This window comes from Gopherus evgoodei, chromosome 3, assembly GCF_007399415.2.
Source record: "Gopherus evgoodei ecotype Sinaloan lineage chromosome 3, rGopEvg1_v1.p, whole genome shotgun sequence".
NCBI lineage: Eukaryota > Metazoa > Chordata > Testudines > Testudinidae > Gopherus > Gopherus evgoodei.
In genome coordinates, this window is record NC_044324.1 from 152127770 (window position 1) to 152154198 (window position 26429).

The 26429-nt window shown below is 45.8% G+C and overlaps 1 protein-coding gene across 1 annotated transcript; it reads left to right on the top strand.

The window, feature by feature from the left end:
- The first annotated feature begins 12256 nt into the window (after positions 1–12256).
- C3H1orf100 (chromosome 3 C1orf100 homolog) lies at positions 12257–26429 on the top strand. The gene is made up of 4 exons (XM_030557026.1): positions 12257–12315; positions 14946–15038; positions 15750–15934; positions 24880–26429. Exons 1-4 carry the CDS (start codon positions 12257–12259, stop codon positions 24978–24980), a joined length of 438 nt encoding a protein of 145 aa, XP_030412886.1. The 3' UTR covers positions 24981–26429.

Genomic DNA, 26429 nt, shown 5'->3' on the forward strand with positions numbered 1-26429 from the left:
CCTCATTCGACTTCTTTCTTTCAAGGAGGTGAAGCCATTTTACAGATGTTAATAAATTCAGTTGGCCAGCACCCTTACGAGTTCAGTATTGTTATAACCAGTTTACAAATGGATAAACTGAGCCACAGAGGTTAAGTGACTTGTCTTGAAACCATAACTCAGGTCACTGGCAGAGTTGAGAATAGGACTTAGTAGGTCTCATTACCCTTTCCATTCTCTAACCCAGGGATAGTCAATTATTTTTTGTCAAGGTCCAGACTCCAGGGGAAATAATTTTTAAAAATAACAATGATAAAAATATGTCAGGGTCTGTTCAAAAGCATCTGATTGTCCAGATTTGACTCGCGGTCCATCTATTGACTACCCCTACTCTAACCACTTGGTAGGCTCACTGTTCTTTTAAGGAACTAGGGATAGTTTTTCTTTTTCCAAAAAGAGACTGAAATACCATTGTGACTTGCCTCATTCCTGTAAAACAGAATAAAGTCATTTCATCCTGAGGATGGGCAATGAGTGAGTGAGCATCTGAGCTGTAGAAGAAAAAAGAGACAATTTTTTAGGATCCAAGCAAAATCTTTTCTGTGAATCATTTTGGAAAAATCTACTTTACTCCTAATTTGCAGGGAGTTGCTGGGGATTTTTAGTGTCACAACTCTGGAGAGGGTGCAGTGGGAATATTTGAAAATGTAGTTTGGAATCTAAGCCAGTCTCCTCCAAGGCTGGATGTAGTAAAGCACTTGGAGTGGATAAAACAGGTAACATAATGTTTGAATTTTTTAAAAAAATTCAGTTATTGGGGAATATGATGGGGGGGTCCATCCCACACAAAGCCTGAAGGCGTAAATTAGGCCAATTAACCTTTAGGCTACACCTGGAGGAGGGCCAAGGCATGCTAAAGCCTAATTCGCTGATGAAGTCCAGCTATAGGGGAGCTGGACAAGGTTTATATAGCCAAGAAGCTGGCAACAGAAAGGGGCTGCAGGGAAGTAGTCTACAGTTGCTCGATGGGAGAAGGGAAGCCTGTTTGAGGCTACAGTAGTCTGTAGTTCCTCCTTGGGAGAAGGGAGTTTGAGCTAGTACACCCAGATTGTGGGGGAAGGGGAGAATCAGAAGCCATAGGAAGTAGACCAGGGAAGGAGAAACAGGGTCTTTGGACTAGAATCCTGAGTAATGATTCCTTTACAGGTCACTAGGGGAGTGGCACCGTTGGGGGAGTGGCACTGTCAGGGCAGTGCTGGAGTAGACTGCCTGACACTATAGGTATGAAAGGACTTTTTGTTTTTTCTGGAAGGGGAAGCCATGTAGTGACCTGGCCAGACGGCCGAGTCATGAAAAGGAGGCATCACAAAAGAGATGGTGTGAAACTGCGGGAAGAGACATTGGCCAGGCAGCGCTAATCCCCAAAACAGCTAAGAGGAAACACCATCCTGTGGTAAGTAGAGCACCCCATCACAGGGGACTTGAAGAATTTGTGTGTATTAAATAAATAAATATGCTGAAACTTTCTGAAGAAAACTGAGTGTCCCTTTTGAGGGAGTCAACCTGGCAGTTAAGAATGACAAATCTATTGAAGTGCACCATGAGAAATAAAACTAATTATGTTTAACATATCTTGTAACAAATCAGATTTCACACTTTCTTAGCGGCTTACACTCAAGGCTATCAAAACACTTTGCAAACATTTAGTATCTTGTGATATTGACAAGTAGCACTGACCCCATTTTACAGAAGGGGAAACTGAGGCAGAGCAGTTGAAGGGCAGATTTTTAAAGGTATTTTTCTACCTACATAGATTTTTCAAAAACATCTATCTTCCATGGGTGATAATTACACAAGAAATTGGAAATAGACCCCAGGTTTCTTGACTGTCAGACCTGTACCTTAACTATAAGCCCATTCTTCCTCCCCTAACAGTATTGCAGCTTTTATTATGGTGCTGTCCATCTTTCTGTCCATCAGGAGTAATTTATTTTACACAGTATTTGATTTTTTTCACTGTTTACATACATTAATTTAAAGTATCTCACCCATTTTTGTTGCAAATTACGGCATTCAGATAAAGTGGCAACTGCTGTAATTAAGACACAGTTAATTACATATCCCCTTAATTGCAATGATAGGATTTTGTCAAAATAGTAAATAAAAATTGTTAGGTTTCCACCGGCAACTTCTGCCTCAGCATGACTCCGATCTTTGTCTTGGTCTCCCCTAGCAAATGCTGAGTCATACAGATTCTATGGCAAATGGAGTCAAACGGAAATTGCAGGAAAAGAACACTGCCCTATTAGATTATAATCAAGCTTGAAACCAGTGTCAACAATTTATGTTCTTCACAGAATCTACCAACAGGTAGATGTGTATAGACCTATGCATCCCTCCCCCACATCCCAAAGAATAATCAACCTGCAGGAGTTTTCTCCACTGAATCCAGAAAAGTGAATAGTTTTCTGTCTTTTGTCCTGACCAGACCTGACCTGGCCAGGAATTTAGTGAAAAATGACATTTTTCACTTAAATGTAGGTGCTCTGGTAGAGAGAGCACACTGCTGTGCTGGGAGTCAAGAAAATTCTATGTTCCAATTCTAGCCCTGTCATTGCCACACCCCTTTTTAGTTTTTCCTGTGTTGGCTATGTCACTTCCCGTCTGCCTCTTTCTCCAGCTCTCAAAGTACTAAGCAGTTATATTTTGCTAGGCACCCTGAGTCCCATGGCCAGGGGTGGGTATAATTTAAAATATACATGCTTAGGGGTGTTTGGATCAGAGTTTTGTTTTGGGCTCATCTCTAATATAATATTTGAAAGATTTGAGGAAAGGATGTGATAGGAAGAAAGAAACCAATAATCTCAGTTCGTTTCCTACCTTAACGAAGGCTGGTCAGAATGAAATCAAATTTGTGGTACATAAAGAATAGAATCTCTCTCATTTAGTCATTACTAAGGCTATGATTTTTATAATGGGTTTTTTTGGTAAAAGTCAGGGACAGGTCGTGATTTTTTTTGTTTGTTTGTTTTATTGCCAGCAACCCGTGACCTGTCCCTGACTTTTACTAAAAACATCCCTGACAAAATGGGGAGAGTGGAGGGTCCAGCCTCCTGCCCTGCCCTCCTCTGTGACTGGGAGCTGCAGGGACCCCACTGCCCAGTGGATGGGAGGGATCCCCCCTGCCACCCTGTGGGGTTGGGGAGCTGTGGGGAGGCAGCCTGCCAGCGGCAGCAGCTGGGGAGCTGCTGTGGGGTGGGGAGCTGCCAGCAGCGACGGCTGGGGAGCTGCGGGGAAGGGAGGCCCCTGCTAGCAGTTTAGGTAGTAATTGAACTACCATCTACTACACGGGTTCTGTGACTTCCACGTCCTCCATGACATAGCCTTAGCCCTAGTCATTATTGGTAACAGAAGATTTGCCCAAATGAGTCTGTTGCACTCTACCGTGAATAGTGACTGTAAAAGTGATGTTGTGGGTTTCTATATTCCCTCTGTTTACCTTGTTCCATATCAACTGTGCACTGTTTGTAAATTAAAAATTCTGGATTTTTTTCCATATATATCAGTCAGCTCTATGCTCTGACAGTTAAGCTGCGTTCTTTTTGTTTTACACATCAATAATATAAAAGGCCAAACTGTGGCTTTATTGATCCTTGTATAACACCATGGTCTTTAGATTACTCTGCCAAGAGCACCTGTCCAATCACATGGAAGGTTATTGGGTTTGCATGGTGTCACTGAGGAAATATTTTGAAGACAATGGGATTACAAAGACATAGCCAAGGGACTAATTTGACCTGCAGAATCTTTAGTGGCGGTGATAGGCAAGCTGCGTTCATTCCATCTCACCCATCAGAGTCTAGAGTGAGTTTATAAGGCTGACAGTTAAGAAAAACCCACCTTTGTACCTGCCATTCAGCAAATTTTTAAATGGAAATGAGTGATACGTAATATATGGAATGTTGTCTGGTTTTGTATTTATTTTTTTTTTTAGTCACTTCTCAGGATAGAACCATTCTTGCATCTAGTTGTCTAGTCCTCATTAGTTTGAGTGATACTGCTGACTGAACAAGTATGTCCCAGGTGCACCTATAGTGCAAAAACACAGCAGTGTAACTAGCCCTGGATTTAAAAGCTAAGAGGAATCTATAGACTAATTAATGAATTTCTAGAGCCAGGGAGTAAATTACTGTTTTTATTTCTTTGACAATTTCTTATCCATGAGGCTAACTCAACATTTTTTACATATGATTCATGGGCAGAGCAAGATATTTTCTGCATTTCCTCCCCCTGCCCCAGCTCATGGTGTGACCATTTGGGAAATCTGTCTGTACAACTTACGAATTCTGGGTGAGATTATGAACTCTCTGTATGTATCTTTACCAAGCTGTAGATTCAGTTTTGAATGTTCAGCCTGTTGCTCTGTCCTTTTACCTCCATGTTGGACTGAAATTCCAAAGGGTAGTGGCACAGGGCTGATAAGGTTAACTCAAGGTGATTCTTTTATTAAAATACAAACATCCTAGACAACAAGTTGGCTCCTACCCAGGAGAACTGGTTTGTGAAGAGAGGAGGATGCCTGGCAATGAAGTCACTTGGCAGGTGTCTGTGATCACCAGAGGTGGCTGATCTGGGAGTCACTTGAAAGAGGGGACTGGAAATACGGTGACCAAACAGCAAGTGTGAAAAATCAGGACAGGGGGCGGGGGAGGGGGTAATAGGAGCCTATATAAGAAAAAGACCCAAAAATCAGGACTGTCCCTATAAAATCAGGACATCTGATCAGCCTAACTGGAAAGTTTGTTTGTTTTTAAAAAGGGCTGGAGTGGCTCTTTTCAGGGTCTTCAGCTACTTTCACAGCTCAAGCTGGGGGAAGTTGCTGCAGGATTCTGATGAGGCAGGGAGAGCCTTAGCTACCTGAACTTGTACAATACCCTAAAGACTCGAGGAAAAGGCGAGCTAGAGTGATGAGCAGTGTGTTCAGGAGGTGTTTTTTTCTAAACTATCTGCACTCATTTGTGCTTAACCTCTAAAGAGGTTTGAGAATCCTGTGCAAAGTTAGGTATAGCACATAACACAAACACATCATGTGTCCCTGAAGAGTTAAGCTGTGAATCCAGAGCACCACAAGGGTGAGGTTCTGGGAAGGGGTGTGCATAAGCTACAAGGGTATCAGAGTGGTCAGAGCTAGACAGTTGAACTGTGAGATCCCAGCTTTCAACAGGGGATGGTAGACAGACTCTGCACCACATGAGCATGCCTAGGAACTCCAGCCAGGGGCAATGCCTGGACTCTGCTCAGACTCTAGAGACATAAGGATTCAGAGCTGGGATTCTCCTCACAGCAGTCTGGTGTGTGTCCAGAAGGGGAAACTTTACTAGATCTGTGACACATGGACTGTAGCTGATGTGACAAGAATGAATACTAGAAATTCCAGGCTCAAATTTGTTTCCAGTTTTCAATTCCAGAAAAATCAGATCTTTACCACCATGCAGGAGTGGATTAAGATTTGAGCTCACATCACTCAACTTCAGGGCCCTCAAACATTCAAGCTCCCATCCCCAGAAAGGCTTTTGGACTCATCCCTGAACTCCTGCCTGTTATCTCTTCCTCTGTGTGGAATCTTCCTTGAATTTCTCCTTCAAGTTTCCCCTTGTCACGAGAAGCTCTTGGGGGCCAGATTCAGCAGTTGTGTAACTTTTAGGTTTAGGAGCAGCTATTATGCAGAAGTGGTGGGGGAGGGGAGGAATGGAGTCTCAAGGTTCAAATTCTAACTTGGTACCCACTATGGTTTTAGTGTGGGCCCATTTCCAGTTTCCAGCTGACTTGTTAATAAGCCAGATTCCCCTCCCACCCAATCATCCCCACTGTTGTTGTTTTTTTAATGTTAAATATTTCAGCATTAGTAAACTGGATTATGGATGTACATATTGATTTGTCTTTTTAAAGACAAAATTCCTGGGACTGCATCAAACCACTCAGGACTGGGTTTCATTTATGACATGCCACCAGAGTGGAATGTCACAAAGCACCATCCAGTGATGTAAGCAGCTTGTTCTCATGAACAGAAGGAAAGCTTGCAAATTTTCTGTATACTTCCTTGCAAGCGGAAGGAACTTCACTTAGGTGTTCCTTGTTTTGACTTCCAGCCTCCCATTTGCTAAATTTCTTTCAGTAAGCCAGCTAAAGCTATAGACTTGTCTTTCAAGTAAGCGTGTGTACGTGTGGTGGTGAAAGTAAGACCTTATTAGATTGTATTTATACACAACCCTTGTGAACTAGAAAAACTGTTTACTAAAGAAACTCCTTGAGTTTTCTTTGATCCTGGGAATCGGAATGAATTTAATTGCTGAAAAATAACTCCTTCATTGTTAATCAGTTAGATAATTTAGTTTTAAGAACAAAATGTGTAGGAATATTTATGGAGTAGTCTGATAAATATTTGATCATTTAGGTTGAGGATCTGGATTAGAGGTTGGATGATCAGGTGGTTAAGTCATTGGTTTGGGACTTGGGAGGTCTGGATTCATTTTATGTCTGCTACAGAGTTTGAGAGACTCTTGGGCAACTCATTTCATCTGTGCCTTGATTCCTGATCTATAGGAGGGGAATAATGTTTCCTTTCTTGCTCCCTTTCAATAGCTCCTCTACAGATGCTGTAAACTCTTTGGGTCAGGGCTTGGGTCTTTGTATGTTTGTGCAGCACCTAGCCCAGTGGGGCCTCATATGGCACTACTGTAGTATAAATGTTTCACCCCTGTGGGGCCAATCCTGCATTCCTAGTTCAGCGCAAGGAGGGACTCTTTATGACCAATTTGACAAAGACTACTGAACCCGTCCATTTATTCACATGAAAACAGCCCACGTAAAACCCATCAGCTGTGCATGCAAGCGGCCAGGCTTAAACAATGTGTTTGTAAGCATCTGTGCGCACATATGGAGGATGCCTTTTGAAAATAGGGCCCTTAACGTGTGCACAGAACAATATTTTTAACAACTTGATGGCATGAATAAAGATTTCTAGGTACAAGTAACTATTACTGCCCCTAAATAAACTGCCTGTGCCAATCCTAAAGTATTCCAAGTCACTACGATGAAATAAATTTCCCTCTGTCCTGAACAGCACCTAACTCTCTAGCATGAAAAAGATTTTATGTGCTAGCAGCTTTAGGAGAAAGCACTCTTAAGGCTAAAACAAACAATAATTGCAAACAGGGCGGGGGGAAAGGAGATGAAAGCGACATGGGTGCTGCTGACAATGAAGACAACAGTTATGCAGAATTGGCTGACAGGGATATGGAAATGTTGGTAAATATAACAGTGAATCTCAACAGCTCATATTGTGTGTGCATTTTGGAGTTGTCACATTTATGTTGTATAGCTACATTTTCCAAGATTGACTAAAATTAACTAAGGCCTGAAAATAGTCTTTTGTACACTAAGCTTGAAGCAGTAAGTAAAATTCCCTAACATAACTAAAATGATGAGGATGCAGTATTACCAATGTAATTTTTTAAAAGCTAGGTCATGGTAGTAGCCAGAGTAAGAATCTGGGATTAAGCTAGTTTCTGGGGCAGATGTTTTAACATCTAACTCAAACTGCAGGGTTAAAACACCCTCTAGTGAAGTAGATGCCACAGCATGACCACATAACACAATTCACTGGTGCTATTGAAAGGTAACAAAATACAGAAAACATGTCCCATCTTTTCTAAATACTGATGAGTCAATATTTGTATAAATCAGCCACATTTCATTCCTTAGATGACAGAGTAAATTACTGCTTAATTATGGGAAATGGACAGATTGCAGGTTTATTAATCAGACCAATAAATCTGACAAAGAAATTCGCTTTCAGAGTCACAATAGACAGTGCTACAATATGTAAATTATTGTCAGTTTCCTTTATTCATTTCTGTTCTAAGACCTGTATGTATTCTAAGATCTGCGATAGCATGACCCAAGGACCTCTTGATGCCATCTCAGAGGGCCCCGGGCATGCATCTGGGTTACAGGGATCCCCTGGGTCTGGTATTTAAATACTAGTTCACAAGAGTGTCATGTAAGGCTGTAACATGCTGCTGGGGTTACCCAGAGCTATTTTACCTCTCTACCTTAGCAAGCATGGATTTTGCTGGTGATTAGAATGTAAGAGATCCCTGTTACATGAGTCTGTCTTGCTCACCAACAAACTCCTCAAGGCGCTTCCAGCCCAAGCCTTGCCTGAGAGGTAATAATCAATTATCTCCAACCCCGGAGCTCCTTTGGAATGCCCAACCTCTACCACTGTGCATTTATAGAAGATATCAAGTTTGCCGCTCTATTAAAGACTCAGTATATCACACCGTATTAATGTAACCAAGGTAAATATACCCTTCCCTTCACACACACCACAGAATTGGATTATAGTAAAAAATAAACAGTTTATTAACAAGAGCATGTATTAAGTCAGAGGTTCTCAAACTTGGGGGCATGCAGAATGTATTCTGGGGATGTGAGAGAAGCTTTTTTTTTTTTTTTTTTTTTTTTTGGAGCGGGGGGAACCTTATGGCACACATTCAGAGCTGGGCAGTTGAAGAGCAGGAGCTACTGACTGGGCACCCAGAGGGGCATGGGTGTAAACTACTACAGACACAGAAGGGGGGGCATAGGCATAGGTGCCAACTCTGTGGGTGCTGCAACCCTGGAGCACCCACGGGGAAAAATTAGGGGAGGCTTGGCCCCCACCAGAAGCCAAGCCCCTGGCACTCACTTTGCCTCCCGCCCCCAAACGTGCCACATCCCCGCTCCTCTCCCTCCCTCCCAGCACTTCCTGCCACCTAACAGCTGTTAGTGGCACTTAGGACTTTCCCGGAGGGAGGGGGAGGAGAGGTGAGGTAGCGTGCTCAGGGGAGGAGGTTGAGAAGGGTATGCGGGACTTGGGGGGAAGGGGTGGAATGGGGCACGGTGAGGGCAGTGCAGGGGTAGGGGAAGATCAAGCCCTCACTGGGCAGAGGGGAAGTTGGTGCCTATGGTGGGGAGGGAAGGGGAGGGGAGGAGGCAAGCAAATAAATTTGAGAACCATGGTACTAAAGTTATATCAAGTAAAAGAAAAAGGTAGAGATGGTTACAAGCAAATGAAAGTGAAAACATCCATCTAAAACTTAATCTAGAAAAAAAGTCTTTGTTCAAGATGGTTTCTTTTACCCTGAGTCTCCTTTGCAGCTTTTTGCAGGCTAGCACCCATCACAGAGACCATAGAATTGTAGAAGTATAAGCCTGGAAGGGAGCTCCATAGGTCATCTAGTTCAGTCCCCTGCACTCAAGGCAGGGCTAAGTAATAACTAGACCAGACCTGGGCAAACTACAGCCCGCGGGCCACATCCAGCCCACAGGACTGTCCTGCCGGCTCCCTGAGCCCCCAGCCAGGCAGCCTAGTCCCCAGCCCCTCTTCCGCTATCCCTCCTCCCCTGCAGCCATGCCGCTGCATGGGTCACGCTCTGGTCCACCATTCCCGGTGGGGAGTGAAGCTGGCTCTGGTCGGGTGTGGTGGCTGCAAGCTCCTGCTGCTAGTAAGGGGGTGGGGAGCGGGAGGTTCTGGGGGGCAGTCAGGGAAGAGGGGGCAGTTGGATAGGGTGGAGGTTCTGCGGGGCAGCCGGGGGATGGGGAACAGGGAGGGTTGGGAGTGGGAGTCCCAGGGGGCTTGTCAGGGGGCAGGGATGTGGATAGGGGTTGGGAGGGCAGTTGGGGAGAGGGAGCAGAGGGTGGTGGATAAGGGGGTGGGATCCTTAGCTCCTTGAGTATTCTAGGATGTATTTCATCAGGTCCTGACTATTTGAAGACCTCTTACTTGTCTAAGTAATTTTTACTTGTTCTTTCCCTATTTTAGACTCAGATCCTACTTCATTTTCACTGGTGTTAACTATGTTAGACATGTTTTCACCAAAAAGATTGATAGTGATCACACTTTGACACTTTCTGTTGTCTTTCCTCACTCATTGAGTAACAGGCCTACCCGTCCTTGGTCTTCCTCCTGCTTCTAATGTATGTGTAGAATGTTTCCTTGTTACCCTTTGACTCTAGTTCCTGTAATCTCATTTTTTGCCTTGGCCTTCCTAAACTTGTCCCTACCTGAGTGTGTTGACTTTTTATGTGCAGAGTAATGCCCATTGGAAAACATAACCCCAACTATACATACAAAATGATGGGATCTAATTTAGCTGTTACCACTTCAGAAAGAGATTTGAGTTATTATGGACAGTTCTCTGAAAACATCCACTCAATGTGCAGCAGCAGTCAAAAGCTAACAATGTTAGGCACCATTAGGAAAGGGATAGATAATAAGACAGAAAATATCATAATACCACTATATAAATCCATGGTACGCCCACATCTTGAATACTGTATAGAATTCTGATCCACCCATCTAAAAAAATATATTAAAATTGGAAGTGATTGAGGGCATGGAACAGCTTCTGTATGAGGAGAAGACTGGGATTTTCAGCTTGAAAAAGAGACTGACGGATATGAAAGACTTCTCTAAAATTGTGACTGGTGTGGAGAAAGTGTTGTTTACTCCTTTACGTAATGCAAGAACTAGGAGTCACTCAGTGAAATTAATAGGCAGCAGGTTTAAAAACAAAAGGAAGTACTTCTTCATATGGCACAGTTGAATTTGTTGCCAGGGGATGTTGTGAAGGCCAAAACTATAACGGGGTTCACAAAAGAACTAGATAAGTTCATGGAGGATAGGTCTATCAATGGCTATTAGACAAGATGATCAGGGATGCAACCCTATGCTCTGGGTGTCATTAGGCCTCTGATTGCCAGAAGCTGGGAGTGGATGACAGGAGATGGATCACTCAATTGCCTGTTCATTCCCTCTGAAGCACCTGGCATTGGTCACTGTTGGAAGACAGGATACTGGCTAGATGGACCATTGGTTTGACCTAGTATGGCCATTATATTCTATATTCATCCTTTTGTAATTTGACCTAGTTTCCACTTTTTGTAGAACTCTTTTTGAGCTTCAGATCATTGAAGATCTCTTGGTTAAGTTAGAGTGGATCTTGCTATACTTTCAATCTTTCCTACATCGGGGGATGGTTCTGTTATTGTGCCCTTAATGTCTCTGAAATTGCCAAGTCTCTCAAACTGTTTTTCTCTTTAGAGTTGCTTCTCATGATATCTTAGCTACCAGCTCCATGAGTTTTGTAGTCTGTCTTCTTGAATCCATTCTTTATTCTGCTTTTTTCCCCTCCAACATCCCTTAGAATCATGAACTCATTTCATGATCACTTTCACCCCCACTTTCAAATTCTCAAGCGATTCCTCCGTTTCTCAAAATCAAATCTAGAACAGCCCTCCCCTAGTTGCTTTCTCCACCTTCTGAAACAAAAAATAGTCTCTAATGCACTCCAAGAACTCGTTGGATTATCTGTGCTGTATTTTTCCAACAGATGTCTGGATAGTCTCCTTCTGCCTCTTTCCCACCCAAGTCCTGTGCTTTGGAAGATTGTTAGTAGTTTTTAAAAGCCTCATTCACCTCTTCTTCTAGGTTAGGTGGTCTGTAATAGATCCATGACATCACCATTGGTTTTTTTATTCCTACCCAAGGACTTTGAACAAGTCTGTCTCCTATTTCCAGCTCAACCTCAGCACAAGTGCATACCTTTGATATACAAGGCAACATCACCTCTCTTCTTCCCCGTCTGTCCTTCCTTTGATGTAACTGGTAAACTGAGGCATACTGTTTCTTTGGGAGCAGAGAATCTGGTGATTCTGTGAGTGTCCACAGGACTAGGGGCTGGGCACTTGGAGGCTTCCCAGAGGACTTGGGGTTGGAAGGTCTATATAGCTAATCTGCAAAAAGACAGTAGAGCTTCAAAGGTGAGTGCTCGTGTTGCCTGTGTCTAGTGTAGTCGGGGAGCTGACTCCTGGCTGGTACAGACAAGACTTCCTCTTGCTAAGGGCATGTGGTAGTGAGACTCACAACCTAGGTAGTTCAGGGAAGCATTCTAGATCGATACCAGGGAAGATCTTTTGGGCTATTAAAACAAGCCAACATCTTAAAAACCATTCCTTTACTTGCTAGCCTTCGCTTTTGTTCTTCAGTATCCTATTTTTCCTCCAGATATTTCCAGACAATGCCTAATTATGCCTTTTCTTCCAATGTTTAGATTTCAATTTTCTGTGACATAACAAAGATTGAATTATTGACCTCAAAAGCAGATTGTTTTAAATATTTCAAAAGCTCCTAAAGAATCTAATATTTTATGATCTTTTCCAGGATTTTTCCATGTCGTGCACAGCTATCAGACGTCAATTTATAGATCCTACACCCTACCTCCCTCCAGGGTAAAGTATCTGGACACAGAAAAATCACATGTGCAAAAACATCAGGATGTCAGTGATCAACCATAGGTAGAGTTGCCAACCCTCCTGGATTGTCCTGGAGTCTCCCAGAATCAACCTCAATCTCCCCGTAGTTATTAAAATCTCCTGGATTGATTTTAAGAGGCCAAAAGGCTGGTCAGTGGCACAGCAGGGCTAAGGCAGGCTCCGTACCTGCCCTGGCTCTGTGCAGCTCCCAGAAGCGGCTGGCAGGTCTGGCTCCTAAATGTAGGATGGCCAGGAGGCCTCTGTGCACTGCCCTCACCCCAAGCACCATCTCCACAGCTCCCATTGGTCAGGAATTGCAACCAATGGGAGCTGTGGGGGCGGTGCCTGGAGGCAGGAGCAGTGCACAGACCTGCCTGGCTGTCTCTCCGCTTAGGAGCCAGAGGGATGTACTGGTAACTTCTGGCAGCAGCCACAGTTAAGTGCTGTGCAACTGGAGCACCCCAACCCCATGCCCCATCCTTGAGCCCCCTCCCACACCCAAACTCCCTCCAAGAGCCTGCACCCGCACCCACACCCCAACTCCCTGCCCCAGCCCGATGAGGGTGGGGGAGAGTGAGCAATGGAGAGAACAGGGCCATGGCTTCAGAAAAGGGGCAGGCAGGGGTGTGACCTCATGAAAGGGTCAGGGAAGGTGGCAGTGCAGGGGTGTTTGGGTTTGTGCAATTAGACAGTTGGCAACAACGGCACAAATATGCTGTTTAAAACACTTGTGGTTTAGGAAAGGATCTTTGTCAAAATAGCCTGCCCAACACACATTTTACAAGTAAAAGAGTGGATGGAGTCTGTTTGCAAGTTAAATACTGTATCTGCAGATTTTTAGTTTTAAGCCATTAATTTCAGCGCAAGTTTCATGTAAGACTTCACAGTTAACAAATTCTATTATATTCCTTCAAGTATGTTCCTAAATACAAACAGTGTGTGCAATGCATGATCAAAACTGTCCTTGGTTTAGAATTACTCAGTCTTAGATTCATCTGCCAAGCAGGCTACTCCCACCTCCTTTATGTCCTGTCTGGAATTAAACATACAAGAAATCCCCTCCACTCGCTAACAGGGTTGGACCGTGGAATCCAGTCATTCTGATATGATCTGCATATAAAAAATGTTACTTTACCTTGGGTAAAACTTGCCAAGCATTGATTTTTTTTTAATACAAAATGTCATTTTTTTTCTTCCTCCTCGCCTATTCTACTACCTGCCCTCTCTATTCTTACCAGCCACTATGAGTAACATTTTCAAAAGCACCTATTGGGTTGACCTCACCCAGCTACATTAAAGTAAAAACTACCCGTTTGTTGTGTCCACTAGCATTTTAAAGTGAGATAATTAACAAAAGGTAGCTATCCTGCTGGGCGGGGAACCACATGCACTTTCTGGCAGAAGATATTTGCAGTATGGGTGTAGTCATGTTAGTCCCAGGACATTAGTGAGACAAGGTGGGTGAGGTAATACCTTTTGTTGGACCACCTTCTGTTGGTGAGAGAGACAAGCTTTTGAGCTTCACAGAGCTTTCACAAGTCTGAGAAAGGCACACAGTGTCTCAGCTAAATACAAGGTGGAACAAATTAAGTGAAATACACCTTTCAAGATCCTTGAGTCTCACAACATGTACTGTATCTCATCTTGGGCACTACATGCGCAGGTTACAAGTATGGGGGTGAAACAAGTCAATTGCTACATTCTCAAATGACACACACATAGGGCTGTTGGAACAATTTGTATAGTGGGGGTCCTGAGAGCCTGTAAACCCTATATATGATGGAATTCATTTCAAGCCATGGGGTGTTGCTGCACCCCCAGCAACCCTTGTTTCAGCACCTATGCACACACTGAAAAATGACTAGACAAAAACACCTTCCCCTGTGGATGAACACTTCCCCCCCCCCCCCCCATAAAGTGATCACTCTATCTGACCCCTTGGATACTCATTCTCAAAGGAAACCTGCACAACACCCACAAAAGATGAGCTTAAATTCAGAACTTTGCCCCAAACACTAAAAATCATGGACTCCAAGGCACTGGATTTATGGCTTATTACCACAATCTGCAACCCTCCTTTGTCCTACAACTGCAGAAGTGTTAATTGCCCACATAACTTTGAATGGTCTCTTGCATCTTGTATTAACTCCTTACACTTAACAATCTGTTCAACCTTCTGTTTAGCTGTGATGCTCCAAACTTGAAGAGCTCTGTGTAAGCCTGAAGGCTTCTTTCACCAAAAAGATAACCCACCTTGTCTCACAATAGTTATTAACAATTTAGGCACCTTTGAAAATTTTTCCCGTCCCACTGCCACTCGTCAAACCCTGTCCTGATTCAGCTTTTGTGTTTCCAGCCACTCCCATCTCGTAAGTCCTGCAATTATTCTACATACTACCTTTTGTGCTACATGATGCAACGAAGCAGTTTGCAGACTGATTCGGTTTATGCTTTATTTCCTAATGAAATGTAATGCGTGGGGTGGAATGTCTGCTAGTAGCTTTCATTGTTGTAACTCTCAGGTCAAGAAATTCTGTCTCTTTAATGTTTCTTATATCTACTCTCCTGACTGCAACACCACTTATTTTACGTGTGTTACTTATTAGCACTGTTGTTCGTCAAGGAAAGGACATTCAAGGGTTCTATCCTGGGCAACTAGGACGGGTACATAAGGCATGCATGCCTGAAACAACTCCAGGGTAAGAGAATAGCTTTATACAACTTTTCCTAAGAGTACCTTATTCTGAAATTCTTATCATTCAAGTTCACTATAGAGAATGGTAGTCGCTTCCTGGGGTGCCCTGCAGATATTCCTTTTCAACCTTGACATGTGAGAATAAGGAGAATCCAGGAAGAGAGGAAATGGTCTACAGGTCAAAGCACAGGATTGGGAGTCAGGAAATCTGGGTTATAATTCTGGCTTGGCCATATCTATCTTGTGTGTGTGAGTGATCTTAGTTTATCAGTGGTTGGGAATCCTGAATGAAACCTGCTAGAAAGTGCAGATGAATCTTTGTTTTACCAGCACTTTTACTCCTTAGCTTCTCAACTGAGATTGCTACCCAGGGTACTAAACTGTTTTGTTGAATTTTTTTTGACGTATAACAGTAGGTTTTTTACAGCAGAATTAATGAATGCAGTTTACACTGGTTAACTGCAATATTCGCAGACCCACTCCCTAGTTTCAAAAGTGTAGTGAACCCAATTGAACAATACTAGATTATGAAGGCTTTACTGTATGTAGTCAAGATGTTAATGCCTATTAGATTATAACTGCATTATTCTGAGTGCTCTATTTCAGCAGAAGATTAGAAAGAACATTTATATTGGCTACTCTTATGGTTAGTCAGTGCTAGTCACATACCATGTGTCAGCATGAGATTACAAAAGTATTTATGCCTTTCATTTAGACCTTTCATAAAACTGCACCCAGCTCCAGTGCAGCATGAAGTTGAAACTCAGTACCCACATGACTTTGATAATTTAACTCTTCAGAGCTATGTCCCTTTTCAAAGGACAGTGAAGAAGGCAATGAATGACTGGTACAAGCAAACCACGTACAAAGAGGAATTTGCACTGCCATTTTACAATATGGGTAAGTAGGCTTTATCAGCAATGTAAATCTTGTCTTTTGCTAGGAACTCTCCCTAGTCTATAGCCCTTAGAAAATGTTTAACATATTCAAATGGATTAACGAATCCCTGTGAGAAAAGTATTGTCCTCATTTTATGATAGAGGAAAAACTGACAGATGCCCTGTCTACACTACGTAAAGAAGAGACAAAATGAACTGTTGCCGTATGTCCAGTTCCAAAGAGATAGGCAGAAGGCAACCAATGAACTGGAAAAGACGGTTACTCACCTTTGTAACTGTTGTTCTTCGAGATGTGTTGCTCATATCCATTCCAGTTAGGTGTGCGCGCCGTGCGTGCACGCTCGTTGGAAGATTTTTATCCTAGTAACTCCGGTGGGTCGGCAGGTCACCCCCTGGAGAGGCGTCGCCATGGCGCTGGATATATACCCCTGCCGACCCGTCCGCTCCTCAGTTCCTTCTTGCCGGCTACTCTGACAGTGGGGAAGGAGGGCGGGTGTGGAATGGATATGAGCAACACATCTCGAAGAACAGTTACAAAGGTGAGTAACCGTCTTTTCTTCTTCGAGTGATTGCTCATATCCATTCCAGCTAGGTGATTCCCAAGCCTTACCTAGGTGGTGGGGTCGGAGTGAGATGTCGTAGAGTGCAATGCGGCGGAGCCGAAGGCTGCGTCATCCCTAGACTGCTGAACCAGGGCATAGTGGGAGGTGAAAGTGTGGACCGAGGACCAGGTCGCTGCACGGCAAATTTCATGAATGTGCACGTGAGCGAGAAAAGCAGCTGATGATTCTTGAGCCCTGGTGGAGTGTGCAGTCACGTGGCCCGATGGGATGTGAGCCAAGTTGTAACAGGTGTGGATGCACGACGTTACCCAGGAGGAAATCCGCTGCGAGGAGACAGGAAGCCCTTTGATCCGCTCAGCCACCGCGACAAAGAGTTGGGGGCTTCTGCGGAATGGCTTAGTTTGTTCTATATAAAAAGCAAGCGCTCTACGAACGTCTAGGGAGTGTAGCTGCTGCTCCCTGCGAGACGAATGTGGTTTTGGGAAGAAGACAGGGAGGAAGATCTCCTGGTTAACGTGGAAGGCCAATACCACCTTGGGGAGAGAGGCCAGATGTGGTCGCAACTGCACATTGTCTCTGTGGAACACCATATACGGGGGTCCACCGTGAGGGCCCGAAGTTCCAAAACCCGTCTCGTGGACGTGATGGCCACCAGGAAAGCGGTTTTCCAGGAGAGGTAGAGAAGGGAGCAAGTTGCTAACGGTTCAAACGGAGGGGACATGAGTCTGGCAAGAACCAGGTTAAGGTCCCATGTTAGGGCAGGGCGGCGTACCTGAGGGTAGAGGCGCTCTAGGCCCTTACGGAATCTAGACACCATCAGATGGGAAAACACCGAGTGGCCATCCTCTCCTGGGTGGAATATAGAGATGGCCACCAAGTGGACCCTCGGAGATGATCCCGCCAAGCCCTGTTGTTTGAGGGACCAGAGGTAATCCAAGATGTTAGATATGGATAGCTCGGCGGGAAGGAAGTTCCGCTCCACGCACCAGCACACGAAGGGCATCCACTTGGCCAAATATGTAGCTCTAGTGGAAGGCTTCCTGCTACCCAGAAGTACCTGCTGCACTGGGGTGGAGCAACGCAGCTCAGAGTGAGTCAGCCACGCAGGAGCCAAGCCGTGAGGTGGAGCGACTGAAGGTCCGGGTGACGGAGCTTGCCGTGGTCCTGGGTAATCAGGTCCAGGTGAAGAGGCAGGGGAACAGGATCGGCCATGGATAGGTCTAGCAGCATGGTGTACCAGTGCTGTCGAGGCCACGCTGGAGCTATCATGACCAAGCAGGCTTTCTCCCTGCATGCTTTCAATAGGACCCTGTGGACGAGTGGAAACGGTGGAAAGGCGTAGAGCAGGTGCGTCATCCACGGCACAAGGAAGGCATTCGCCATTGAACCCGGTGAGAGGCCTTGAAAGGAGAACGTCTGGCATTTCCTGTTCCCGCGGGATGCAAAGAGGTCTATCCGGGGAAACCCCCACTTCCAGAAGAGTGAAAGAGCAATATCTGGGCGAAGCGACCATTCGTGGGAGAGGAAGGATCTGCCGAGGCGATCCGCCAGCGTGTTCCAAGCTCCTGGGAGAAAGGATGCAACGAGGTGTATAGAATGGGCTATGCAGAAGTGCCATAGTTGTAAGGTTTCCTGGCACAGAGGTGAAGATCTCGTGCCACCCTGTTTGTTTATATAGTGCATGGCTGTTGTGTTGTCAGTGAATACCGATACACAACGGCCCTGCAAGTGTTGTCGGAACGTCTGACAAGCGAGGCGGACCGCTCTCAGCTCCCGGACTTGATGTGGAGGTCCAGCTCGTGAGGTGACCAATGGCCTTGGGTGCGTAGGTGCCCGAGGTGAGCCCCCCAACCGAGGGATGATGCGTCCGTTGTCAGGGACGCCGAGGGCTGGGGCGGGTGGAACAGGAGCCCTGCACACTCCATGGAGGGATCCAGCCACCACTGGAAGGAGTCTAGCACGGTTGAGGGAATGGTGACAACCATGTCCATAGGATCCCTGGCTGGATGGTATTGCGAGTTGAGCCAGGATTGGAGGGGCCGTAGGCGCAGTCTTGCGTAGTTCGTTACGAACGTGCAGGCCGCCATGTGGCCCAAGAGAGTGAGGCAAGTGCGTACCGAAGTTAGCGGCGCTGCTTGCAGCCTCCGGATGATGGCCGTGAGAGCCTGGAACCATGGCAGTGGTAGGCAGGCTTTGGCAAGAGTCAAGTCCAAGGTGGCACCAATAAACTCTATCCTCTGAGTGGGGATTAGAGTCGATTTTTCCACATTGATCATTAGACCTAGATGTAGGAAAAGGTTCTTGACAATGCAGACGTGACTAAGGACTCGCGTCTCAGAGGTCCTGCGGATAAGCTAGTCGTCTAGATACGGAAAGACATGTATCCGACTGCAGCAAAGGTGGGCGGCGACTACAGCCATACATTTGGTGAATACCTTTGGGGCGGTAGAGAGGCCGAACAGGAGGACCGTGAACTGAAAATGCTGCCGGTTCACCACGAACCGGAGGAACCTCCTGTGAGGTGGAAAGATGGCTATGTGGAGGCAGGCATCTTGCATGTCGAGGGTGGCATACCAGTCTCCAGGATCCAGGGATGGGATAATGGTCCCCAGGGATACCATATGGAACTTCAACTTTACCATGTATCTGTTTAGTTCCCGCAGATCGAGGATTGGTCTGAGACCTCCCTTCGCCTTGCGGATCAGGAAGTAGCAGGAATAAAACCCCTTACCCCGTTCGTGCTCTGGTACCTCCTCCTCCACTTGCACCTCTTGTAGGAGGAGTTGCTCATCAGAGGGGTCCCTGAAGAGGGACGAGGGAGGAGGGTGGAAGGGGGAGGGGTTGAAATAAATTGCAGATGGTATCCAAGTTCCAACGTGCGTAGGACCCAACGATCTGATGTTAGCTGGGACCATGCAGGGAGGAAGGAAAGCCGGTTGGAAAAGGGCGGGGACGGATTCTTTAAAGAAACTGGTACAATGCCCTCGGGCGCACCTTCAAAAGGAAGGTTTTGGCCCGGAGGGAGGCTTGGAGGAGCTTTGGTTCTGGCCCCCTTGGTTGCCTGATGGTCTCCGGCGGCCATTTCTACCTCGCTGTCTGGTGAAGTCTTGTCTTTGCCGGGGTTGAGGGTAAGGGCGGTGCTGTTGGGGTCAGAAGGGCCTGCGCTGAGTTACAGGCGTGTGCATCCCTAACGAACGCATAATGACCCTGTTGTCTTTTAGGCTCTGCAGCCTAGGGTCAGTTTTGTCCGAGAACAGCCCTTGACCCTCAAATGGAAGGTCCTGAAATCGTGTGCTGGAGCTCCGGGGGGAGGCCAGAGACCTGCAGCCACGAGATACGACGCATAGTCACGCCAGAGACCAGAGTCCTGGCAGCTGAGTCCGTGGCGTCCAGGGAGGCTTGGAGGGAAATTCTTGCTACCTTTTTCCCCTCGTCGAGGATCGCCAAGAACTCCTGCCGTGTGTCCTGCAGAAGCAGCTCCTTAAATTTGTCCACTGCCGCCTAGGTGTTGTAGTTATAGTGGCTAAGGAGGACTTTCTGGTTGGACACTCGGAGCTGGAGAGCTCCCGCAGAGTAAACTTTACGCCCAAGCAGGTCCATACGCCTCGCATCCTTCGATTTAGGGGCTGGGGCCTGCTGGCCATGGCGCTCCCTCTCATTAACCGACTGGACAACAAGGGAGCAAGGAGGCAGATGTACATATAGATATTCATAGCCCTTTGAGGGCACCATGTACTTGCGCTCTACTCCTCACGCAGCGGGTGGATCGGAGGCCGGAGACTGCGATATTGTAGTGGCATTGGCCTGTATGGTTTTGATAAATGGGAGAGCCACTCTAGTGAGGGCATCGGATAACAGTATGTCCACCACTGGATCTTGGATCTCTGGGACCTCCTTGGCTTGTAAGTTCATGTTTTATGCAACATGCCTGAGGAGGTCCTGGTGGGCCCTGAGGTCAACTGGAGGAGGGCTGGCCACCGAGGTTCCAGCTACCGCCTTGTCAGGGGAGGATGCAGATGAGAGACCTGGAACGAGCAGGTCTGACGAGGACTCCACCTGAAACATCGTGTCCGTCACCCTGGGGAGCTTGGAGTCTTGTGGCTGGGTCACCCCTTCCTCCATAGCAGGAAGGGGAGGGCGGGTAATCGTGGCCTCCGGTGCCCTGTGTTCCGAGGCTGTCGAACGCGGTGGACCTGAGGGAGGGCCTTGGGCTTGATGGTACGCCCAGGGCATCCAGAATCCCCACTGCTGTGGACCATGATCCTGAGGCTGGGGCTTGCTGAACAAAGCAGCAGGCACGTCGGTATCCGGGGCGTATACACTGTCCACCTGAGAGGACAGGGACAGCTGTCGGGACGGCCATGGAGGAGCTGAGCGAGGCTGGTATGAGTCCCTCACTCCCGTCGTTGGAGACCTCCTCGGTGCCGGGGATCGGTACCGGGAATCGTATCGGTATTGAGTGGGACCTGCAACCAGCGCGGTGCCGGGAGGTCTACCTGGATCTGGATCGTCTACGACGGGACCGGCTGCGAGAGTCTCGGTGCCGGGAGCGGTGCCTGGAGCCGGAGTGGTACCAAGAGTACTGACCGGAACGAGAGGTGGAGCTGCGCTGCGAGTACAACTGGTGCCGCCTGGGTGATCGGTGCTGGGACTGTGAGCGGCGTTGATCGGGACCGACCACGAGACCTGGAGTGGTGCCGAGACCTGGATCGGGATCGGTACCGGCTCGTCGACTCCAGCGAAGAAGGCCTCATAGCAGCAGGCTTGCCTCTGGAATGGAGAGCCCGCACCGGCGGTGCCGGGGGTTGAGGCAGGGCCGATTCAGTCATGGCAATAAGGTCCCTGGCCGAGGAGAACGTCTCCGGCGTGGAGGGGACCGTCAGCTCGACCACGGATCTCACCAGGGAGCTCTCCTGGACCGGACTCGACGGCCCTCTCAGGACCAGAGTCGACGGTACCACAGTCGTCGGTGCCGGGTGATCCAGGCGAATCTGCACCGAAGGTGTAGAAGAAGTTGAAGGCCAGGTACCTGCACCGGAGAAGGCCGGTGCCGAGGTGTCTTGGTGGGGCAGGCGCGGTCTGGTGCCGGAGAAGCGCTGTCAGTGCTCGGTGCTGAGGACGGAGGGTTAAGGGCTGCCTCCGTAAGGAGAGTCTTTAACCGAGAGTCCCTCTCCTTTTTAGTCCGCGGCTTAAAGGCCTTGCAAATGCGGCACTTGTCGGAGATATGCGATTCCCCGAGGCACTTTAAGCAAGAGTCATGGGAATCTCTTGTGGGCATCGGCTTTTTACAGGCCAAGCACGGTTTAAACCCTGTTGAACCGGCATGGGCCCGGGCACCAGGTGCGGGGAAGGGCTAGAGCCCAAATCCCGCTAAACTATGTACAACAACTAGCTAACAACTATAAACTATAAAACTAATATACTATGAACTAAGTCAACTATTCACAACAAGAGATCAGACGAATGGAGAGAAGCTAGAGAAGTGGAGGACAGCTAAGCTGCGCTCCACTGTTCCAACAACCGACACAGGCGATAAGGAACTGAGAAGCGGATGGGTTGGCAGGCATATATATCCAGTGCGATGGCGGCGCCACTCCAGGGGGCGACTTGCCGACCCACCAGAGATGCTAGGGTAAAAATCTTCCGAGCGTGCATGCGGAGCGCGCACACCTAACTGGAATGGATATGAGCAATCACTCAAAGAAGAACATGGCAAAACACACGTATACATATATTTCAATCTGTATACAGCAGCTGCTCAAACGCACACCAATTAGATGTAACAAAGTTCAATTTTAGGTTCCTAAGTTATTAGAAGTAACCACGTTACTAAAAGACACTTGATCTGATCTAGTCCACTTAATATGCAACCTATGGGCATGTTGATTCATTCTGGGCTATCTGACAGAAGACAAGAGACATCTCAAATCAGGAGAGTCCTGTATTGAAATGAGCAAGTACAAAGCAGTTGGTCACACTTCAGTCTGTGCGTAGTAATTTTTTTTATTTTAATCTTTATTCGTATTATCATGGCACTGAGAACCCCTAATCATGGACCAGGACCCTGTTATGCTAGCTGCTGTACAAAGCCAGAACAAAGACAGTCCCTGGCCCAAAGAACTTACAATCCAAGTATAACAGACAAGTGCTGGAAACTGAGAGTCATGGGGAATACAAGGGAATGATAAGGCAATATTGATCTGCATGACAGGAATGGGGTCTGAGTGGCTTAGCCCTAGTCAAATTTTTGGTAGGCTTCAGAGCAAAAGAGAGTGTTAAGGAAGGTTTTGAGAGAGTTAGCTTTGTGGCAGTATAGGAGGAGTTTCTCCCAACTATGAGGGGCAGCCTAGGAGATAGCTTTCCAGTTTAAGGTGCTTTTTTGTCCAACATTATTATGCATTAAATGTGCTTAATTTTGTTTAGAATTATGGATAAATAACTGTGCCCCAAAGCCAGTGTTAGGGGACATTCTGGCATGAAAACAGCTTAAGTATCCAGTGAAAGACACTTACTATTGTTTTTAGAAAGAAGCTATGAGATTGAAGGCCCCCTCTTGTGGTACAGACCAGCTCCCATGAGAAGGAAGGTTTTCCAGCCAGACAATCTCTAAAGAGTGCCTTTGATGAGCACTGGCCAACAACTTTGAATTTGCTGTGCCTTTTGTGAAGGTGCAGGCTTTTAAGCCTCAACAGCCCAGTGTCATGGCCCAGTTCTGATTTGGATAATTGTTTCAACTTGAATTCCAGCTGCAGAGTCAAATGGAGATAATATTCTCTTTGGTAGGACTCATGTAGGACAAAATGAAACCGTTAAAGCAGCCCAATACTGCAAAGCAGCTTGAAGCAAGGAACAGTGTCAATATGGCTGATGGAAACAGGCAGCTGGCAAGTTTAAGTGGGAGCACTAAGAGCTCAGAGAATGAGGGCAGACAAGTTATTGATTTCTTCTAGCATCCACATTGTGCTATACAAACATGATAGAAGGCATAAGCTCTCACTCAAAGGCCTTCTGCACTCAAGTATAGTGAAAACTAGAAGTGTGCACATGCTCTCCCTCCTTCCTTCAATCTAGGTTTTCTTTGATTTGATTAGAGAAAATATTGCAGTTAGAATCATAAAATATCAGGGTTGGAAGGGACCTCAAGAGATCATCTAGTCCAACCCCCTGCTCAAAGCAGGACAAATCCCCACACTTTTTTTTTTTTAAACCCCAGGTCCCTAAATGACCCCCTCAAGGATTGAACTCACAACCCTGGGTTTAGCAGACCAATGCTCAAACCACTGAGCTATCCCTCCCCCCAAATCAAGGCCTTTTCTCCATTTTAATTATGAAACTATTAAGTCCTTTTATTAAAATTTACTTAATTATAAAAACCTCTACAGTTCCCCAAGGGATCTTTCTGGCTTCAGAAGAAAAAACAGATGGGACCTCTTGACACCTCTGCTAAAGGCTTGCACCCAAAAGCCCAATTTGTCTTCTACACTCAACTAGTTGGAATCATTCAACAACTTTTTCTGCAGATAATTGGTAAAACTTCTGACTAGTTTGTCAGGTCACACAATTGCCCTATCTACTCTGGTACCCTTCTTCCATAAAGTGCCCACTTAATAATTGGCAGAAAGTGAATCCTTCCTTTACTCTACAGTAACACCTTGCCTACTTACCAATGTTCTTGGCAAACAGTGTTGGGCTGGTGGATGGCTTTATCATCTTCCTACTTCCCTTCCTCCCCCACGTTTTTTTTAAAACCACATCTTCAAGGTCTCCCTCTTGCTGCAGCTTGCTTATTGTGGACTACCAGATTGTTTAGGAGGATTTCCCTCACTGGAGTAGGCTAGTTAAGGGGAGAACACCAGCATAAAGATGCAGAGAAGAGTATTTTTTAAGGAAAGATGCATGATCCTCCCTGTACTTAAACATGTCTCCGCAAACATGCTGCTGTGACTAATGCTGCAGGCAGTTCCTGGAAATCCACTTTCCATTCTTGCTCGTGTGGTGTTCCTTAGTACAGTTAGTCACAAGAATAGCTCATGCATATAGGGCTATAAGCATAGAAAGCAGCTTGCCAACCAAGCTGTGCAATTCTGCTTTCACAATATTCAGCTCAGTTGAGAGAACAAATTCTAGCCTGGTAGTGTGACGAATGGACACCTGTACCCCAAGCACTATCCACATAAAGAATAGGAAAGATAGCAAAACACACTCATACACACATGAACGACAGGTTGTGGTGACATGCTACTCCAAAAGCATCCTTGGAAGAGACTCCTGGAAAAGAGGCTGGGAATCATATAAGGGCAACAGGAAAGCTTAAAAAAGACAATATTCCTGAATTCAGATCAGAGGGACTAAGAAAGGAAAAATGCTTTATTTTTAATTCCAGAACATGATGAGGATAAATACACACCGAGAACTGATCCTGGACCACTGACAATCTGGAGAAGCATTGCTGATCCAAAAAATATAACTTGCCCTTGCTTGTGAGAGACAAGTATTTCAGCTGAGCTTTAAGAAAATAAAAGCAACCCATTGAAGTTAATCCCATTTATGAGACTTTCAGAAGTCTGCTTCTGTTAAGCTATACTGTATCATTTTACAGTGTAGTTTGTGTTGGTGATGCTACTTGAAAACTTTAATCAAGTTTTATCTGGGAATATGAATATATGGATTACTTCACACAATGGAGTCAACAGTTGGGAATGGAGATAATTCCCAGCACATGTTGCTCTTAGCTGTGCATTTTGGGAATATAGTAATCTTATTTAGTTTATCCTTGGGGAGGACAATTGCAGAGACCACTCCTCAGCAACCACCCTGGTATCAGTGGGGAGCATCCCCAGCATCCATGGCCTCTAACAGTCCTTTTCTATCCCACATGGCTGAGAAAAGCAACAGCACTGGCTATGGGCTGGCAGTTGAAGAAACCTCAAAGGTTGTAAAACAAAAATAATCAGCCATTTTATTAAAAAGATTGTTCTTCCACCAAAGAGGAAGCAGGGAGCTTTGTTGCAATACATGATACTCTTGAAATCTAACATTACCCACCTACAAAATCAGCTGTCATAAGAAGCAATGGAAAACTTAATATAGGGCACACTTACCCCATTTTCCTATGAAGCAGCTAAGGAGGGGGGCCAAAACTGCAGGAAAATAGAAGTGAACATGGCAGATCTTTCTCTAAAACATCCCCACAATAGGGGCTTTAGCAGCTGAGTTTGCTGGAGAGAAGGCCTTCAAATCCCACAAAACCCCCACGTTGCTTAGTCCAGCAGCAATCAGGGCTTTCTAGATGGATGGCTGCTCAATACAGCTCCACTGCAACCTTCTCTCTGGCAGCACTGATCTGAATGCATGAAAGGAGCTAGGCACTTAAGTGTCAATTTTGGGAATACGGAAATGCACAAGACTCCTGCTGAAACTCTCTAGGTACCTAAACTCACTTGGCTCTTAAAAAAAAAAACCCCAACTTTTTTTTGGCAGTAAGAAGTCTCTAGGCAAGTATCTTTCTGCCTCTGGGTATGTACATGGCTGTGTCCATGTGGTGTCAGTTGCCTCCTCTTGTGAAATCAGTTGCAATAATATTTACTGTCTTCAAAAAGATTTTAAATCTCAAAATTCTTTCTCCTTCCCCTTCCCCAAAATGAAACATGCTCAGACTAAAAACAAGTGTTTCAACTCTCACTATTAACTTTTACAGGATGATTTAATTCAATGTGCAGAGTTAAAGTCTGGGTAAAGACTTCATTCCTCCACACTGCAAAAATACTTGTATGTCAGTGACGTTTATAGCAGTTTAAGGAGGCAAGACTTTTTGCTTCTCAAGATGAGAAAACAAGAGGCCATAGTGAGTCTCTATCATGAAAACGCACTTACAAATGTAGATTATTAAGTAACTGCACTCAAATATAAAACAATGTAAAACATTAGAGCCTA